Source organism: Pinus tabuliformis, chromosome 6 (genome assembly GCF_031772625.1).
Source record: "Pinus tabuliformis cultivar Carrire ecotype Pingquan chromosome 6, CPIR1, whole genome shotgun sequence".
In the NCBI taxonomy this organism is placed as follows: domain Eukaryota; kingdom Viridiplantae; phylum Streptophyta; class Pinopsida; order Pinales; family Pinaceae; genus Pinus; species Pinus tabuliformis.
In genome coordinates this window covers 234,166,395-234,187,109 of record NC_142292.1, presented here as the reverse complement: position 1 = coordinate 234,187,109, position 20,715 = coordinate 234,166,395, and the positions used below count along the sequence as shown (strand labels likewise).

At 36.4% G+C, this 20,715-nt stretch overlaps 1 protein-coding gene across 1 annotated transcript in view; it reads right to left on the bottom strand.

Annotated features, from left to right (window-relative positions):
• LOC149258271 (MADS-box transcription factor 23-like) overlaps positions 1-20,070 on the bottom strand; it is a 544,032-nt gene extending 523,962 nt beyond the window's left edge. Inside the window, exons 1-2 of the mRNA XM_089371147.1 lie at positions 19,729-20,070; positions 19,274-19,567 (exon numbers count right to left, since the gene is read on the bottom strand). Of these exons, the coding sequence (XP_089227273.1) occupies positions 19,274-19,455 (182 nt within the window). The 5' untranslated portion in view covers positions 19,456-19,567; positions 19,729-20,070. The remainder of the gene's footprint in view (positions 1-19,273; positions 19,568-19,728) is intronic.
• Between the last annotated feature and the right edge of the window lie 645 nt (positions 20,071-20,715).

Sequence of the window (20,715 nt, the reverse complement as noted above, 5' to 3'; positions counted from 1 at the left end):
TGGCATAGTTACTAGCTTTAGCAAGCTACCTTGAACACACATTAATGGATTTTTCACTTTTCCAAGATAAAACTCTAGTTCTCCTTTCGTCTTGCTACCTAAAAAAATATGTACATCCTCTACTTGAATTTCCTTTTCCATGAATGTTGGAGTCTCAATATTTTCCAAGTTGATTATACTCCTTCCATGCTATCATAACTAGGTGAGATGACTATCTCACCGACATCTTACATGAGTATAGTTACCCCCATGCTTCAAGGACTAGATAAGGTGACTCTTCTACCTACCTCATGCATGCATTCAATGATTTGGTTTTGATACGTGAAAGTATAATTTTCTGGTAAGGATGTATACTTTAGGAAAAAGACATGGAATTATAGGCATGTGGGATTCCATCTTGGACCACATTTTAGTTCCCTCCCTTGTGAAACTATAACTCCCTATGACTCTATCCTTATCCATTCTTATAATTGATGATGTATCTTGTTTTATTATTTTAAATCTACATTTTTTACATATTACATTGATTTTCCCTAATCCATTCATCATATTCACAAATATGCATTACAAATTCATCGATAAAAATTGGTGTGTTGCATATTTTTCTTAAACTTTTAGTATGCCTTTGAATGCGACTTTAATATATGAAAATAACAATAGTACTAATGATGAAATAGATATTTTACACTAATGTGAAATGAAAATTGTCTTCTTACCTTTTTTTAACATCTTTTTTCCTTCGTTGGAAGATCCTTGTTAGTATATTTCTTGGAGCGATTTTGTCATTGTTTCTTCTTTGTACAACTCCATATATTGTGATTACACACATAATTCATTGATGGTATTGGGTTAAATAACATTAATTGTGACCTTTAATGACTATGGAGTCCACCGATATACTTCATGAATAAATTTGAGTTTGTAAAATATTTCCCCATTGCAATGGCACTCATTTTGAACTTGGTGATGTAATATTGCAAATATTTCCTTGATTTTGTTAGAAGTAGTGTTGATATGGATTAGAATATTATGTTATATTACATATTTTTCTTCACCTTTAAGTATGGATTCCACTACATTTTTAATATATTAAAATCACATTAGTACTAATGATTGCATACATATTTTACACTAATGTGTAATGGCAATTGTCTTCTTAACTTTTTTGACTTTTTCTTTCCTTCCTTGGAATATCCTTGTTAGTATATTTCTTGGAGCCATTTTGTCATCGTTTCTTCTTGGATAACTCTGTATATTTTTCTTACACACATAATTAATTAATGATATTGGGTTAGACAAAATCACTTCTCAACTTTAATTACTATGGAGTCTACCAAGATACTTCACGAATAAATTTGAGTTTGTAAAATATATCCCCATTTGAATGGCATGCATTTTGAACTGGTGTTATAGACATTTTTGGGCCCTACAACCCCAAGCATGAAATGTCCATAAACCAAGGGCTCCTAAGTCCCTAAAAGTGTTGTTCTAACCCCTAAAGGAATAAGGTCAACAGATTACAGCTTCTCCCAGAAGTTCTCCATGAAAAACTACTCAGAATTGGTCAAAACAGGATCATTTCAGCTGCTCCACTGGCCAAGTGCGTTGCATCTCACCTAAATACACTGTGTGGGTGCATTTCATTTCAAAAATCCCTTCTATGGGGTGCGATGGGCGAGAAATGACAAATGGCAGTGTCATTCCGCGAGGTGGAGAGGCAATGGAAGCTTCCAGAAACTTCTCCTGTGACACTTGCCTCTCTGAATTCGACCAAGGATGAGTAAGAGATCATCAATCTCCAAGTGGAAGCAAGAACTATCAGAGAGAAGACACTAATCAAATCATAAGCTGACTCATCTCCATTACAGATATCTATATATGGATCCCTCATCCCAGAGATTCAGACGCTGGAATTTTGCATATTGTAAGGAATTGTTGTTGGTTTCTTGAGACAAAAATCAGATTGTTGGGTGATCTAAGCTTTGTATGAGGTGAAGAGGGGCTTCTTTGCTGATAGGTTGATGCTGGGTCAGAACAACTGGTTTTAACTCCTCTTGGCTCTTTCTTGTTTATCAATAAAAGCTATTCAAGTTTTCCTCTATACTCTTGTGTCATTGTTGTTTGCTACATTTGTATGGTCAATTTACATCTGATCCTAGATTTTTTATGATTATAGATCCATGTCTTTGTATAGTGCTATGCTACTGTGATCTTACAGGTACTTTGTGAAGCTGGGCATGCAAGGGAACAAGTAGCGAAAGACTATCAAGGAAGAGAGGAATCAAATCAGGAGATTAGCGCAAGACAGAGGTTGGTCTTTCTGTTCCTCTCTATCTATAATTCATAAAGGAAAAATGAAAGTAGCTTTAGTCTATTTGTTTCTAAGGCAGCTGTCACACCTTAGTGGGATATAGCAGTTCTATATAGACACTTTTCCCTGTAACAAAATGGCGACTCCACTGGGGAAGTGTTAGTTTGTTTGTTTATCATTCCTTGTTGTCTATTTCATAAACTTACAGGTAGCATTTGAACTGCATTTGCCATAGCAAATGCAAAGTAGATAAATGCTACTCCAGTCCATCTATAGGACCTGTTTATGATTTAACAACTGATTCACAAACTCTTTGATTGCCTTTGTGATAGCTCTTAGATCCTCCTTAGATCTACCCCTGATTGTTGCATTACTGATTGCCTTTTGCTCGGCCAAAACCCATGAACTGAACTGCAAACTGTGACCCAGAACCCAAACAGGGTCTCGTTTCTGGCCCAGCGCAGGTACTGTTCAGAGAATCTGAACTTCAGCGCACTTCTTGAGTGGAGAAGGTGCGCTGCATTTCAAATTCTCTGTGTTACAAGTGTGCTGATCAGACTAGGCTTTGTGCAGTTTTGGTTTCTGTGATTCATTCTTTCCAGTTCTATTCTGAATTTTGCTACCTGTGATTAGTATATGTCTGTTTGAAACCCCTTTTCCTTGTTGTTATTCTGCCTCCTTTGTACAAAAGAACTGTAAATGTTTTTGTGTGTTTGTTGAGTCATTTTCAGTTCTCCTTTGCAAAAGTAGCATAATCGTACTATCGTCCTTTGATTTGAAACTGTCGCAAGTGTCGATTTCAATCGTAGGAAAGAGTTTGATTGCTGTTGATGGTCGATTATCCTGTTACTATTGTCTTTTGGTTTGAATTTGTAATTTTCTAGTGTCAAGAACAAGTATTCATTTCAAAATCGTAAGGTGTTGTGATCATCTCCATTTTTTGATTTCGAAAAGGAACTTGTTGATATTTGTCGCTTGAAAAGAAATTCAGATTTGTGCATCAACTTTCTTTTTATCATTCATATACTAAGAAAGTCGAAAACAAATACATGCATGTGCATTTGCATATAGACAGTCTAATTGGCTTGATTTAGGAAAGTGCATTTAGAGTGTGCTCTTTTCTCTTTGTGAAAAGATTCTGTCTTTCTTTCCTTAGTAGCTAGGATTTTCATTGCATAAAAAGAAGATAAAAGATTGTTTATCATCTTAGATTGCATTTTAGGAATTACATCTACATCTCGTGGTGAACCTGAAAGGCAAACTTCATAAACAAGATCAACTATAAAATAAATTCAATGAATCTAACAACGCTTTGGAACTTAACGCACAACATTTAGAAGTCTAGGCTAGAGACGTATTCCGGCGTCGTAAAGCCTGGTAACTATTGTTCCCACTGATGGTTGGGTGATTCCTCCACTTTGAGAAGACAAGTGCCAGTACGGAATTGTGCTCCCACATACCGTCGAGTATATTTTGGGAGACCCCAATAGGCTTAATCCTTTATCTATAGGAAGCTGTGTCTACTGCCCTATCGATCGCAATGCACTGAACACAACATTCGGGAAGATTGACTGTCGTACCGTAAAAAGTATTCTGCAGTTTTGCGATTGGTTTGGTAATCCCTCTACCTAGATTTCCAGAGCAGTCCCTTTCGTTCCTTTTCAGACTCTTTAACAGAAAAGGTCCATCTGAGCACTTGTCACTTCAGGCTCATTAAAAATCGAAGGAGACTAGAGTCATCTTTTGTTTTTTCTCGACTCTTAAAAATTGAAAAAACAAGTTGTGTCAAAGCATCTAAAATTTATTTTAAACGGAATATTCATTACCCTTTCCTACGTTGATCTTGGGTTGAGAAAATGGAATCCACCAACCAAGGAATTCCCCTTGGAGGAAATCCTAGTCCCTTCTCCTCTTGGGGAGATGTTGGTGCACCCCATATGGCCACATTGTCACTTCCAGGACTGAAAATCGGCTTGCCTGTATGGCTCTTCTCAACCTCCGTCGTTCAGAACACCGCAATTCCTGAACAATCGAATCAGCAACTAGACGAGTCCAAAGTTACCCACCAACCTTCTACTTCCTCTAATTCTTCCTCTCCTCCTTCCTCTTCGCTTGACGAGGCTGGTAAAGCCAAAAGTCAAGAACCTGAGAAGAAGAAGGAAAAGAAGAAGAAAGAGAAGAAGAAGAAGGAGCCAAAAATGAATGGGGGCAAACAAGTGTCGTCTAGCGAAAATCCACACACTGCACCGACCAGGCCTAAATCGCCATGTGTCATTTGCAAAGGAGACCACTATCACAGAGATTGTCCTTGCATCCCTCGGATCTTAAGGGACTGGTCTCCTCATTTGCACAACCCAGTGTCGTCAACCTCTGATGATCATGTTGAAAACACACCATCAACTAGTGAAAGTGAAGCCCCAAGACAAAAAGGAAAATATAGATTTCCTTGTAAACTGTGCGAAGGCGATCATGCCGTCCACCGTTGTCCCTTCTTAGATGAAGCTAAAAGAGTTTTGGACGATCGTCCGGTTTCACCGTTACGACTTCCTCCTGGATATAAAAAACTCTTGCCGAGTCCGTCACTAGTTGAAAATCCGGTTGGCCCGCTCAGGTGGTCGGCTGAAGCATCTATCATTGAAGACAAACCATCTGAACCCATACCAGACGAAAGTCAAAAGGTCGAGGCGGTAGTTGACCTGGTCTTGCCTTCAGAGGTTCCATCTTCAGATGATACAGTCACCGAAGAGAACAAGGATGACACCGTCCAAATTCTGTTCATAAGCACAGACTCCAGTGAACATGGGGGCAATTTACCCATTCCTTTACCGCGGGAAGGAAGTTCGTCAGAGTCGTACCCAGCCGTCTATTCGGTCCCACCTCCAAGCAACCTAGTTGTCTCCTTCGACTGGAATCAACTAGGCAGACCCCGTTTACCAGCCAGTATACCATTCCGAATCATTGTTCAAATATATAGAATGGTTATGGCTGGTACCATCATAGATGAAGGGGCTTTTGTGAGTATCCTTTCCTCGACTGCTTGGAAACCGCTTGGTTCGCCATTGCTTTTGCTTGAGATGAGAAATCTAACAAGCTTTGATAAAGGAACTAGTCGACCGTTAGGGATCCTTCCCAATGTGCCCATAACATTGAGGGGGAAAACCGTTCAAATGAACATAATGGTAGTTCAAGGACCCCTGGATTATAATCTACTCTTTAGACGAGACTATATTTATTGCATGGGAGCGATTGTCTCCTCACTCTTTAGAGTAATGTGTTTTCCGCATGAAGGAAGAGTGGTCAAGCTCGTAGACCAGCTTTCATTCCCCAGTTCACGCATAGCAAATAGTCATATACCATTCCTGAATGGTCTTTTCATGCAAGAAATGTCTCAATCTCCAGTCCGCCCACCTGATGAGCACGAGTGATTCGGGGGACACGACTGAAACCCAGGGGGCATGCACCCTGGTCTGCTTCGGCAGGAAAAACTTCGAGTATAAGGTAGGTTTCTGTGAGAGAATATGACTAGTCTGTACTCCCGTCCGTGATTGGAAGAGGGGGTTATTCTAGAACAAGATTCTCTTGTCAAAGTTGCGTGAGTGGAGTAGCCTCCTTCACTCACCTTTGTCTATTTCGATAGACATCGCTGAAGAAGTGTTTTGCTTGCGCTGTGAATAGAACAATCTTTGGGTGACCTATAAGAGGTAGACCTCTCCCGGTAAAACAAATGTTTTAACGGAAAGAAGAAGAGGTAACCTTGAAACTCTGTTTTATACCTGGGGGCATGCAAACCTTTTGGCATGCAAGCGAAGAGCGACTATTTATTTTTTAAATTTGTAGGTCCTCTAACCCTTTAAACTCATAGGATTGGCTGTTTCCTAACTTGCATAAAGAAAGGATGTGGGGAAAAACTCTAAAAATTGCCATTTTAAATGGGACATTCTTATCACACAACTGGATTAATCGAGCAGTGTTACTGCAAGGTTCAAGCTCGTTAAAAAATAAACCCGCATCGAGCAGTTTTAGCACATAGTTCAAGATCGTTAAAAAATAAACATAAGACAAGAGCAAATGTTTCCCCCTGTGTTTAAGCTCATTAAAAAATGAACTATTCCCCGATAAATAACCATCGTGAATGTAGTACTTCAGCCATTAAAGCCTTGGTCGTGTTTGCACCGTCACCTCCACTTTTGCATTGGCCGATCATTCACCTCCATTTGATTGTTTACCCATTTTGAGGAACAGCTGCGAAGAGTGATCTCACTAGCCATCCTTGTAACACTGTCGTGATTGGAAAATTCCAAACCTTACCTGGAATCAGTTGCTACCCATCTTTTCACTCGTTCCTCAAAAGACGAGTCTCCTTTAAGCTCTTTTCAACTGACTCGTAAAATATGAAAAGATTGCCGAGCCATTGGCCTCTCCAGCTCGTTAAAGGGACCGGAAGTGCTATCCCTCCTCTAAATTTTAATCTTTTTGGACTTGAGGGATTATTACACAAAAAGATCGAGTGCTTGTTTTGTTCGACTCGTTAAAAGTATCGAAAATTCATCCCTTTTGTATTGTTTTATACTTTTTCGGACTTAAGGGATTAGATGACGAAAAAGGAATTTTGGAGTTACCTTTACGTTCCTTTTCAAACTCTCTAAAAATGAAAAGGATCGAGTTATCTTTGTCATTAAACTCGTTAAAATTTTAATAGCGTCAAACTTGACTATAGACGAGAACGAGTTTCACTATCGCTAGGCTCGTTAAAACATAGCGATGGGTTTGCTCGAAGGGAAAATTATAGAACAAGCATATGTTATCCTCCTCAAGCTTGACAAAAATAAAGAGGTACTGGTCAGCAATGACTGGGGAAAATTAGGAAGAAAACTTGAAGAAACTTTGTTGGCAGCAAGTCGCTCTTGAACATGACACTTCCACTCCACGTCCGAGTCGGGTTGGGTTGTTTCATTCACCGGTCACATCACCATGGTCCCATCATACCATCCACATTTGAGGTTAATGCTACCAATCCATCACTTCAGTGTCGCCGATATGTTCAAGAGAAGTCATTCAGAGAATTCACCTGTGTCTCACCCACTACCATACATTTATACTCCATTCTTTCATGACCGCCACCCTGAACCTTATATCACCAGATCATTTTCACCTCCATTAAAATCATTTTCTTCATTCCATGTCATTGATGTGGGATTCATTAAGGCCCTCCTGTGACGGATCGCTTCTTGTCGACATCAGCTCATTATCCAAGAAGTCGATCTAGGAACACCCCGTTCAGTACTTTGAAGCTTGCATGCCTCAATGGCAAGTTTCTCACTTCCGGCGACAGGTTTACATCAATGGCCTTCAACCGAAATATTTTGCGTGGTGTTCGACGCCAATTCCTTTATTCACACCTTGTGAATTGTACTGCAGTACCTTGAGGGTCATTATCATTATCGGTGATTCCTCTCACACCTGTTAACAGCTTACATCATTGGCTGGTAATCAGGCGATGTCTTTCCATGTTCGACTCCAGAACATCCTTCACATGGATCGACTTGTACTTTGAGTGAAGATCGAACGAGATTGAAGACCCTGGATCTAGTTTCATCCATCCGGGTTGCGATATATATTCAGGGAAATAAAGACATCAAATGTACATCATTGCTGCATAGATAATCATCCAATCAAAGGGATGATGGCTCTACCAGAATCATCAGTCTACACTCAGACGATTGTCTGTCCTATGTACATGAAAATGAATTTATAAAGCTGAGCATGGGAATGCCCGCCTCAACTAGATCATGAAAATATTATGAAGATAATGTATTGTATTGTATCTTATTACAGGTCTCCTCCCAGCTTGAAAGAACTTCGGATCCTCATAATAAAGCATTTCACCTGACATCAAAAGATTAACGACCTCATGCTTTAGGGGGCAACTGTTATAGACATTTTTGGGCCCTACAACCCCAAGCATGAAATGTCCATAAACCAAGGGCTCCTAAGTCTCTAAAAGTATTGTTCTAACCCCTAAAGGAACAAGGTCAACAGATTACAGCTTCTCCCAGAAGTTCTCCATTAAAAACTGCTCAGAATTGGTCAAAACAGGATCATTTCAGCTGCTCCACTGGCCAAGTGCATTGCATCTCACCTAAATACACTATGTGGGTGCATTGCATTTCAAAAAGCCCTTCTATGGGGTGCGATGGGCGAGAAATGACAAATGGCAGTGTCATTCCGCAAGGTGGAGAGGCAATGGAAGCTTTCAGAAACTTCTCCTGTGACACTTGCCTCTCTGAATTCGACCAAGCATGAGTAAGATATCATCAATCTCCATGTGGAAGCAAGAACTATCAGAGAGAAGACACTAATCAAATCATAAGATGACTCATCTCCATTACAGATATCTATATATGGATCCCTCATCCCAGAGATCCAGAGGCTGGAATTTTGCATATTGTAAGGAATTGTTGTTGGTTTCTTAAGACAAACATCAGATTGTTGGGTGATCTAAGCTTTGTATGAAGTGAAGAGGGTCTTCTTTGCTGAGAGGTTGATGCTGGGTCAGAACAACTGGTTGTAACTCCTCTTGGCTCTTTCTTGTTTATCAATAAAAGCTATTCAAGTTTTCCTCCATACTCTTGTGTCATTGTTGTTTGCTGCATTTGTATGGTCAATTTACATCTAATCCTAGATTTTTTATGATTATAGATCCATGTCTTTGTATAGTGCTATGCTACTGTGATCTTACAGGTACTTTGTGAAGCTGGGCGTGCAAGGGAACAAGTAGCGAAAGACTATCAAGGAAGAGAGGAATCAAATCAGGAGATTAACGCAAGACAGAGGTTGGTCTTTATGTTCCTCTCTATCTATAATTCATAAAGGAAAAACAAAAGTAGCTTTACTCTGTTTGTTTCTAAGGCAGCTATCACACCTTAGTGGGATAGAGCAGTTCTATATAGACACTTTTCCCTGTAACAACTGGGTGGTGTAATATTACAAATATTTCCTTTATTTTGTTAGAAGTAGTGCTAATATGGATTAAAATATTATGTTATGTCTCATCCATGTTGATCCCTTTAGAGTTTATAAAGTGTAAGAATCAATGCACAGGACCATTTTTATCGGGGGTCCCAGTTTAAATTTTTTTGGGTCAAATACTTCTCGAACCATTTTGAGGCCTTAAATGAACACTTTTTTTGGTCTTGTCAAAATTATGGACCTATATTCAATAATATAAACATTTATTCCTTTACAAAGACTCAATAATCACTTTAGTTCGAGATTGTATGAGAAAGTTATGCCTCCCTGAAGTTTACCTATTGAAATTAACCACCATAATTCAAGAGGATTCCAACCTCATTATTCATAGAAAAGGGGCTAACCATGTCACCAGATGAAGAATACTATATGTTGATTATCCAAATTCTCATATGTTTCACCATTCAAAGCCTATAATATTTTATCATTTTACCACATCCCATCACTCGCATGTTGCCATTCTTACCATGTTTCTCCATGAATATCCCTCGGTAAGCTTATGGATGCTAAAGTAGTTAATTGTTGTTATTTTCATTTGTTTTCGATGAATTATAAAGGATTATTTTTTATTTTGGTTGACAATGGTTTTCCTAGCTCTATTCATGTAGCTCCTATGTAGTTCCTATAACCAACATTTGAGGTTGGCATATCTACATAGCATCAAGGGAAATTTTAGAACATAGGTTTTATTCCTAGGGGTGATAAATTGAATTTATGTTGTCTAATTCATACCCAGCTTGATCCCATAAGTGTCTAGTTGATGATTTATAGTTTGGATAACTTTTACTAAGAAGAATTAAGTAATTATCTTTAGGTACCACTTCCAGAGAAATGATAAAGAATCTTGAAAATATTACATGGATTGTTCATAACATCCCCAATAAACATTTTTGGATTAGGAGATATGTGTGGTTATTTGAATGGGATCTTTATGGTAGTGGTGATTATCAAAATATGTCATAAAAAAAAAACAAGCTAGTAATGGAATGAACTCAAGCCTATTCTTAAAACATTTTATGTTAAAAGAATCACATGTAATCAGATCTTGAGTTTTTATTCAACCAAAACTACACAAAAGAAAACATCTTGTAATATGTCAACGATTGGGCAGTCCATATTTGGGGAAATTAGTCAAATTTTCCCTTTTATTATCTTGTAGAAATGTATGGACTAAGGGAGGTTGGTAGAGGAAAGTGGTAGCAATATTAGAGGATTTCATTATGTAGTTAGGACTGTGAGATCATTCATCTCTTTGTAATGAATGATTGTTGATCATTGGAGTTGTTGGCAATGTATTGTTGAATATTTTTCTTTAATGATGAAGTTATGATTGCCAATTTTTAAAGACCATGGGTGGAGTGATTTACTTTTGACATTAGATAACTTGGTTACTTTCCTTCGATTTCAGTAGATAGATCGTGGTTTCTTATTTCCTACTTTGATAATTGAATTTCCATTCCATATAGTTGTGTTGTTTTATGCGAGGAGTGTGCACTAAGGGAAATTTCAGCCTTTGCTTCTGTCTAGGTTGTACAATGTTCATATACTCTAATTAGTGTGAGAACTAAAGATCTTGTCAATCAGAGAAATCGTAGGTAACCCTAGTGACTTTAATAGATTTAGGATCCTTTTACTTTGGTTTGGTTTCATTTCCTTTCAACATAAGTTCTCTTAGATAGTTGTTTCTTTCCATTTTGTGGCAATAGGCTAGGAATACTATTAATGCCTTGAACCCCACACATATGATGTATCATCCCTATGTTTATTAACTCGTATTTAATAATTTAATGTCAACTATTTAAGAAATCAAATCACTCAAAAAATTAGAAGAGTCGAGATTGAAACTCTAGTTCAGATTTGAAGGAGTCAAACTTAAACACTAGTAGACTATGAGGTTGTGTTATAATCGATCCACTAGAAGGAAAGTTGTTTCCATTCTAGTCAAGTGTAGTTTTGTTCCATAGATGAGCAAAGTAGATGAGAGGTGATAGAGAGAGAGAAAATAGAGAAGGTTTGTGCATTGTAGCAACTCACAAGACACATTTCCATTGAAAGAAAGAAAGAAGAGCAACATCACCTTCTAGTTGGGTTTTCTCCTAACACGACTTCCCAAGTTATGTCTTGTGTTAATTTGTGGCTTGTGAGTTTTATTTCGTTGTTCTCTATTTTTTTTCATATTTTCTCTATTCCATGCATAAGCATAACACAAGAATTAATAGATCCAAAAGCCTAAGGAGAAATTAACCCTCATAGTGTATATTTCATAATTTCTAATATATTTAGTAGATTTATTGTGACGAACTGTCAAATGAAATATCCATGAAAGTTTATGAATCAAGTGCCAAATTCCATTACTATTGAATAAATTGTTGTCATTGATGTCAAAATGCTAATATCATTCATATTATATATATGTATGCAAATATAAAAAAATGGGTTTTCATGAAAAAGAGAAAGTCAAAAAGTGAATTGATGGTTTTAAAACCATGCTATTTTTCCATGGTATATCGAAAAGTGACATAAAAAGAGGAATTAATTTTTCAATTAATGTACTAACATGACCTTTTGAATTAACATGTATTTTGAGAAAGGGTTATGATAATGTATAAAAGGAGAAGGAATTGGAAGAAAATGGCGAGTCATCTTGGCATTTTCGCTATAAATTTCCTTTGGGATTCTTCAAATGGTAAAATTTTGACCATATTGAGGAGAGATCTAGGGGAAAATATGATTAAAATTATAGATCTTGGTTCACTATACATTCAAAGATATACATTGTGGAGTTTAGGGTTTGTGATTGATCCTAGACTTTGCTTCAAATGAGCCATCTTAGTATTTTCATTATAGCTTAGCTTTTTGAATTTTTTTTACCATAAAATTTTTAGGAGATAAACAAAATATCTCTGGTACATATGGTCACAATTTTATAAATTGATTTTTTATACTTTCTAAGATATGACCCATGGATCGTAGGGATTTTGAATGCTCCTGGAATCAATGTCAAACATGCCATTTTGGCACTTTCACTATGACATATTTCTAAGATGTTTCAAATTGCAATACCTTAAGGAGACATTTTCACTATATTTGTTACAAATAAGTCAATTCAAAAATTTCACTATAAATTAATTTTTGTGATGTTTCAGAATATCAAATTTTCAAAGATATATGGATACATATATAAATACCTTAGGTAAATATTGCACGATTCGTTTTGCTAAATTTTCAAAGATATCTCTATATAATTTAGGGTTTTTGAATGGTCTTGAAGTCAATTTCAAATGGGTTGACTTGGAATTTTGGCTATAACTTCTTTTCTAGGACTTTCAAACTATGAATTTTTTAGATATCCAAGGACACATACAAAATTTCTTTAGGTAAACATTTATAATTAGATTTGCAAAATTGGATACTTGGCATGTTGTACAAGTTTATTCTTGGGAAGACACCAAAAACAACAATATTTGGGAGAGTTACCATAAATTTCATTTGGATATTCAAATTTTCATTAGACATGGTGATCGATGAAGTAGTGAGAAGACCTATTGAATGTAGAAGTAGCAGGTTGACCTATGAAGGTAGAAGTATCAAGTAGACCTAGTGAAGGAAGAAACAAGTAGTAAACCTAGTGGAGGCAAAAGTAGCAACAAGACACGATGAAAGTAATGTGAATGTTATTATCATTTAAAGAATTTACATGCATTAAATAAGGGTTATAATTGATGGGTTTTACTAAAAAAAATTGATTCATGTCTCTTACTAAGCTGGTTCTTAGCACTAGGGATTGTTGTCTCCGTTATGTCTCCACATGTTGGTGCTTAACTCCATGTCCTCATCAATTTTGACACCGTAATCAACATTGAAAATATTATAGTATGTAACATCCATGAAATGTAAGGAACTGCTAAGAAGTCTTGCCAAAAAAAAATTCTTTGAGATAAACAATAAAATAATTGAGAACACGATGAACGATATAACATATTTTGTACCTTTGGAAATCGAATATGGAAAAACCCAAAAGGAAAATAAGAACTATTAGGCTTTTTTTCTTATGATATGTAAAATAAAATATATAAAGATAAATGTACTCACCAAGTTACAATAGAAGTTATGCCCTTAACAACTACTTGAAGGCTTTGCGCTTCCTTCACTATACTTAAAATATTTAGTTACCTTTCTCAAATTTATGAAATAATAAATCAATATAGTAGAAATGGAATCTCTTCCATTCCTTATGAATAAATGGTTAAGATGTCTTGATACCCATCTAGGGTTAGTTTTAGGGGTTTTGTATGCCCTAATTGCTAATTAAGGTTAGGGTTTTCGACCCCATAATATTTTTTAAAGTTCATGCATGATTAAGTCCACATGTAGGAGTAATGAGAGAGGATGCAACATTGACTTAGTACTATGGTTGTCTAACTATCGATTAATTTGCAAAAATCATAACTTCCTCATATGAATATTAATTAAGGTACTCTTTGAACAACTATATCCCTCTATGAGAAGAACACCATTAAATTTTTAAGAAATTTATTCATGATACTATGAAACCCAAAAATTGGTCATTTAATTCTTGAATTAGGTTCTCAATGTTTCAAGTCCTCATATCTCCAAATATGGCCTATCCTTGAGATGTTATATATGGTTCTAATTTTACACTCCAGAAAATACCTAAGAATATGTCAAATTATTTAAAATAAAAATGAGAAACCTCTTAATGGCCATAAACAACATACTAAACAATTTTAATAATGCACAAACGAATTTAGTAAAGAAGAACGAACACCACTATGAATTTAATGAAAGGATTTGAAATCTCTAAAAAAATTAATTCCTATAAACTTTATATATAATATTATTAAAATTTATAAACCAGGAAAGATATTTTTTTTTAAATGAAAATGTTTTTTCTTTTTCTCTTTTGGTGAATTATGGCTTTCAAATACTCAAAAGTAGATGTACATGAGTTTACAAAAGTTTCCGTAAATATTGAAGAGGACCCCAGTTCCTTTCCCAAAACACATAATCTAACTAGATTGCACAGCCTCAGCTCACCGAAAGTACATGTGAATGCTCCCATACATAAGAGAACCTTAACCTTTAACTGGCTTGTATACCAATCCCATAGGCCCATAGGGAGGAAATATACAATAAGTAACAAAATTACCATTATTGACGACCTTATCTTCGCAAAGGCATAAACCAATAGACATAAAAGAAAAAATAATATCACATCTCGTAAGCTGAAATTTGGATGAGAGACTACAAAAAGAATTAAGAGTTGATGCCTTCCAAGGAACATGTCACACCAGAGTTGAGAGATTTCATGTTTACCGTTATGCAAACGAAAGATAGAGGAAATAGTGACATTTTAATCAACATAAACAGAGAACCATCAGAAGGAGCCAACACCAACCCTTGTCCCACAGAGAAACACTATTTTTTATTAGCCAAAGAGATGATTGTCGAGAACCTAGCACTTGAGGCTAGAGGGTCAACTGGCTACCCACCATCTGAATCACATTGAATGTGGCTCTCTATGTGAGCTAGGCAAGAATGAAATCTATTAAGACAAAACTTTGGTTCCTCAACATTCTCTTAACATCTTCAAGAGATGTGAAAATATTATATTTTTCCACTTGTTTATCCCTCAACACTATGCCTAGAAGCATCTTCATGTGCCAATGCAAAGCTACTAAATTGTGGTATTTTTACTTCCTGCCCCTACTATGTCCAGGGTCAGGGACCCAAGTTGACATGTTGTCCATAAGCTCTGAGTCAGAGAGAGATTCTCTCTCCACCCCTACCCGCATTTCAATATTTCAGATTTCTCTTCAAGTGGTGGCAAAGTTGTGGGAAAAAGGTAAGCCCCACGCTATCCCATTTGGGCACGACTACCACCTTTATGCATGCCCCCCCCCTCTGACGTAGCATCATGGTTGTAGCAGGGCCAAAATAACAACAATTATGATGGGAGCCTCTACCTGCAAAAGAAAAGAACACCAACCTAGACCTAGAACCAACACAACCTTGATACTAGAAGGCTAAATCATCATAATAACTCCAAGCATCTAACCTTGACTCAACACTCGACCCAAAAATTCAAATTGAAGGAGAAATTGACTCCTCCACCCACTTTTCCCCAATAACCATTGAACCTTGGAGCGACCAAACAATATCTATATAGCCCAAGAACCATGCAAATCCCCACCCACCCACTAATTTCAAGCACTAAATATTATCCCCCCACAAACCAGACCAAAACCTACTAGCCATCCCAGGAATTCTACACCTCGGACTCACAACCCTAATCTTAAAAAAAAACTTGACACCTTAATTGAGACTTGACTATAAATGGACTCGAATTCACGAATTAAGACAAACACTTGAGAGCACATATGCCCTCGAACTTCAAAGCCATTAACTCTCAGACCAAACCACCCTAAACATCTTAAGAAATTAATGAGGGTGAAATTAAATTGCACCTGAGAATTGGCTTCAATGGAAAAAATAAGCACCATCCACAACCTACCTATAGAACAAGTCTTAACCGACAACATACTAGATAGAACAACCCTGCAAACTATATCCCTTAGACTCCACTTTAACCCATAATCAAACCCACCAACCATGCTAGCCAGACCATACTCCCACCACAGATCGACCAGAATTACTAATGCAATTACAAACAAGATGTTGAACCAAGTGGGTGGGGCCTAATCCACGACTCCAATTCTTTTCCATCAATTGTAAAACCATTGCTCCCCTTCATTAAGTAGATATCATTCGCCAGCCAGAAAATGCATGTGGAACGAGTCTACAACCTACCTTCATTAAAACACAATGGGAATATGGGGTGGCAGATGCAACCTTCGAGGGCCCATTTAATTCGCATCAACACCCCATTGAGAGAAAAAGGAGAAAAAATGAAAAGTATTATATAAAATATTATTAAGATTTACAAATATTGGAAGAATTTTAAAATTGGAGAGTAGGTAGAAAGAATATGAACGGACATAAAGAAGTATGTGTAGCAACCGTAACACCACTACGGCATAGCAAAAGAATTGAACGTTTAAAATACGTTTAATGGATTCCTATACACTGTATAATTTTTTTTTGATTTATAAACAATGACACTTACGAAGCTATAAGGTTACATGGGGAGTGATGAGGTTAATAGATTTTAGAAATTGCATCGAGTTATTTAAAAAAAAAAAGAGTTAAAAGACAGTTCGATTGAAGTAAATATCTAATAATAATAAAATATCTAAAACAAATAAAATAACAATTTGGTTCGAAACTTGGCTAACACAAAACCGTACTCAAACGTATGTGCTTTTGCACTTTTAGAATTATGACTTTAATGTCTGGCAAACTTTTCAACCTTTTACTTAGCAATTAGACGTGTAGATAATACTGTATTAATTGGTAGGCCAGGGGGTAATTATTTCCTAGTGCGTTACATATAAAATTAGCATATAATTTAACACGTAGTGAAATGGTCTTTAAAGGATTTATACATAATATTAATTTATATAGTGTGTATTCCATATATTCAAATTCACATTGTAATTGGTAATTGTTTTTTTTGGGTGGGTGTGTCTTAGAAGGAGAACGTGTGAATATCAATTAAATATATACAGATTTCTTATAGTAATATTTATAATTATGTAAAGTATAATTATACATAATTATAAATATATTTATAATTGTAAATTTAAACTCAAATATATGTAATCAGGTAATTATAATAATAAGGGTGGTTTATGTTTAATGAAAAATTCATGTGTAATAATTTAAAACTAAAATTTAATTATGGAATTTGATTTGGAAACATAAATGCTTAATAAAAGTGAGCAGAAATATCTAAAATATATGTGAGTAAAAAATGAAATTCTTGGGAATAAACAAAGTAAAAAAGTCACCAGCTAGGTGAAAGGAGTAAGGGAAACTTTTATGTGGTTGTCCTTTGAATTCTTAGTAGGAGAAACTATAAATCCACAATGTTTTTTAGCAAGCTAGGTGTGCATAGTGACCAACTGAGATGATTACATTTCTAGGTAATTGATTCGCTTGTGAAAATTGAGGTGCTTCGATTCATTAGCCTCAAGGGCCTTAGCCATGAAGGTTTGAATGTGCTAGTATAGCTTAAGTGTGGCATGGTAGAAAATTGTGTCACTTGTCCTACTTTTGCGAACGTCCCTAACCAAGTCTTGAACCATTTATGACATCTCCTCATCATATAAGTAGGCACTTTCTTTCTTTACCTCCTCCCTCAATAGATTTAGACATTGTTTGATATCGGGTAAACCAAAGAATTGGAAAATGCATGTAGCATCCCTAGTTGCTCTCTCGCCTTTGGTAGAGCATAGTGGGGTGTTACCCCTTCTCTTTACTTGAGGAGCCTTCCAATTTGAAACCAGAGAATCAACGAAAAAATAAAAATATATAGTGAGTCAAAGTGGAAGGAAGAAAAACAAACAACGAATCACGGTGGAAGGAATGTTAGACACGGGAGGAAACAACATACCCACATCCATCGGGATGACCAAACATAACAATTATTCACTTGCGTTAGAGGCAGGCATCACCAACGTGAAGAGAATTATTGGTGCATTGAACTACCATGACCATCATTGTCTTGCCATTAGTGAACGAACCATTGTTTGTACTCACAACAAGTCCACTAAGTATCTTACCCTTGGGATAAGACATACAATCTTGAAGCACATGTGGAGAGGTTCCCATTTGAAACCACATGTAACCATGAAGCTTCCCAAAATCACCACAACATGTAGCATCACCCAATACTGGGTATAAAATTTCTTCTTTATTAAGAATCAAAATTTACACTTTGTATTGCATCTATCTTTATTACTGTGAATTAAAAATTTACATTTTTATACTATATTCATGAAAGACCAATATTAATATACATTTTCTCAATGTTTTAAAGAATATACATATGGCTTTTAGAAATGTATCCATAAAGTGCATCTTAGTTGCTTTGTGTGGAGTTTAGTTAGGTTCAAATTTTATAGGGAGAATTTGGGATGAGAGTAATGTCAAAAATCCAACAATTTTGACACAACCCTAATAATAATATTTTTAGATAAACATATTGTTCTTTCATCCAACATTAAATCTTACTCACACTAAAACTCAACTTGCCTTAAAAAAACATTATTTATTATAAATGCATATAATCAAATACAACAAAAACAAAAACATTATTTATTATAAATGTATATAATAAAATACAACAAACACACTTAAAAGTGTACATCTACAATATTGTGTTTTAAAATACAACTTGCCAGACAACAAAAATAAATGGTGAATAAATGGTGAAATCAAGATGTGTACATCTATGATATTGACTTTTACAATACAACTTGCCAGACAACAAAAATAAATGGTGAAATAAAGATGTGTACATCAATGATATTAGTTTTAAAACACAACTTGCCAGAGAACAAAAATAAATGGGGAAACAAAGATGTGCAGAGTTCGGAAGCTAAGGGCATAAGAATAAATGGTGAAGTAGATATATGCAGAGTTCGCAAGCTAAGGGTATAAGAGTAAATGGTGAAATAAAGATATGCAGAGTTCGCAAGCTAAGGGTACAAGAACAAATGGTGAAATAAAGATATGCAGAGTTCGCAAGCCAAGGGTATGCAATTGTTTAATGAAACTGTGCAAGGAAGACATATCATCCCCCACCCACGACCCAGAAATAAAATACAAATTTCAAGAGGTCCACTCATTAAAAAAAAAAAAAAGTGGTTCAGACCCAAACATCTATACTCATAATCCATATGTTTTCGATATATGGAGATCCCTACATCTATACTCGTGTATCATATGCTTTCCAAATATGGAGATCCTAGGAAGAAAAGTGCAGTTCACTGGATCGATTCCACTAACCTGGAAGTGGCGAATTCGTAGCGCTTGCTAGTGTTGGAAAAGATTATGAGTCCCACCTCTGCATCACACAAAACCCCCAACTCGCGCGCCTTCTTCAACAGCCCGTTGCGCCGCTTGGAGAATGTGACTTGCCTGTTTGTACTGTTCTCAATGCGTCTCACAACTACTTTTCCACGCCCCATCCCCCCAACTCGCTCTACCCAAATACCCACCACAACGGTTGTCTGTATATTGAAATTACTATGGTAACGCAACTTCCCTAATCACTAATCACGTATTACGTATTCAGTTGCCCTGTAAAGAAGAGAAAGACCTGATTACAAATCCTTTACACAGTTTTATTCGAAACTTTCCATAATAATGGACCAAACTTTCCTTAATAATGAACCACTGTGAAAATCTACAGAGTTTTATACAAAAACTCTCTACAATAATAAATAACTGTGAAAACCTACACTCTCTTAAGACCAATTAATTTCTTAGATATGGCTGCATTCACAGAATGATGCTACTCTATTCGTAAATGGCAGCAGTAATCAGCACGCAGATTTTTTCACTTGGCTTATCACTGCAATTTCTCAAACTGTGAAGCGCAGCTTTCTTCAAACACAAATCTTGCCAAAAGGAAAGAGACAAGCATTGGGTCTGAGATCACAGGAGAAAAGTAAATGGGGTTGCTGAATAAAACCAGGGAGGGCGGCTTGGCCTAGTCACCGGTTATAAAGGCATTAGTGTGGCCATAAATCATTGCGGGAAGTGATAGAGATTTCCCCACCCTCTGCGCAAATGAGGGTTGTGATTAGTTTTATCTTTTTCCTATTTGTGGAGGTGCAACCGGCAAATGTACGTCTCTCGGGCACCCTTGTCAGGTCTACCCCAGAACATCCCATATTTTTATTTTAATTAATGTAGCTGGCCTCTCAAATTTCAATACCTTTATATGGCAATTCTTTTCAACCGTCGACTGCATTTTTAATAGATTTCCAGCCCTCCCATATTATTTTAACCATTTTGTTTGTCTTGAATGAGAAGCAAAAGGTATACATTCGCTGCACAAAACCTGAGCTGGCCATACCGAGTACCAAAAAAAATAGTCCTGCCCACTTCTTTGGAAACCCCCCCTCAACAAAATGTCAGTGGCTGACTGCGAACTCAATCTGAGCATTGAATTCCTCATTTGGTGGCTCTCCACACGTGATAACATGGTGATTGGTCTGTCTTCCTGGCTATTGCACGTTAACAAATAATTTGTACATACCAAAACAAGAACAGTGTCTTGTCTTAGAACAGAAATAGAATTATGAAAGGCATTATTTCGAACTATGTTCTTCCCCAATATTGCGCTATTAAGGAAATGTCATGTGAAAAAGGTGTAAAAAACATAACGATGGAAAGCATAGTTGTCTTCAATGTCACATATGGTAAGGAAATCTTTATCTTTG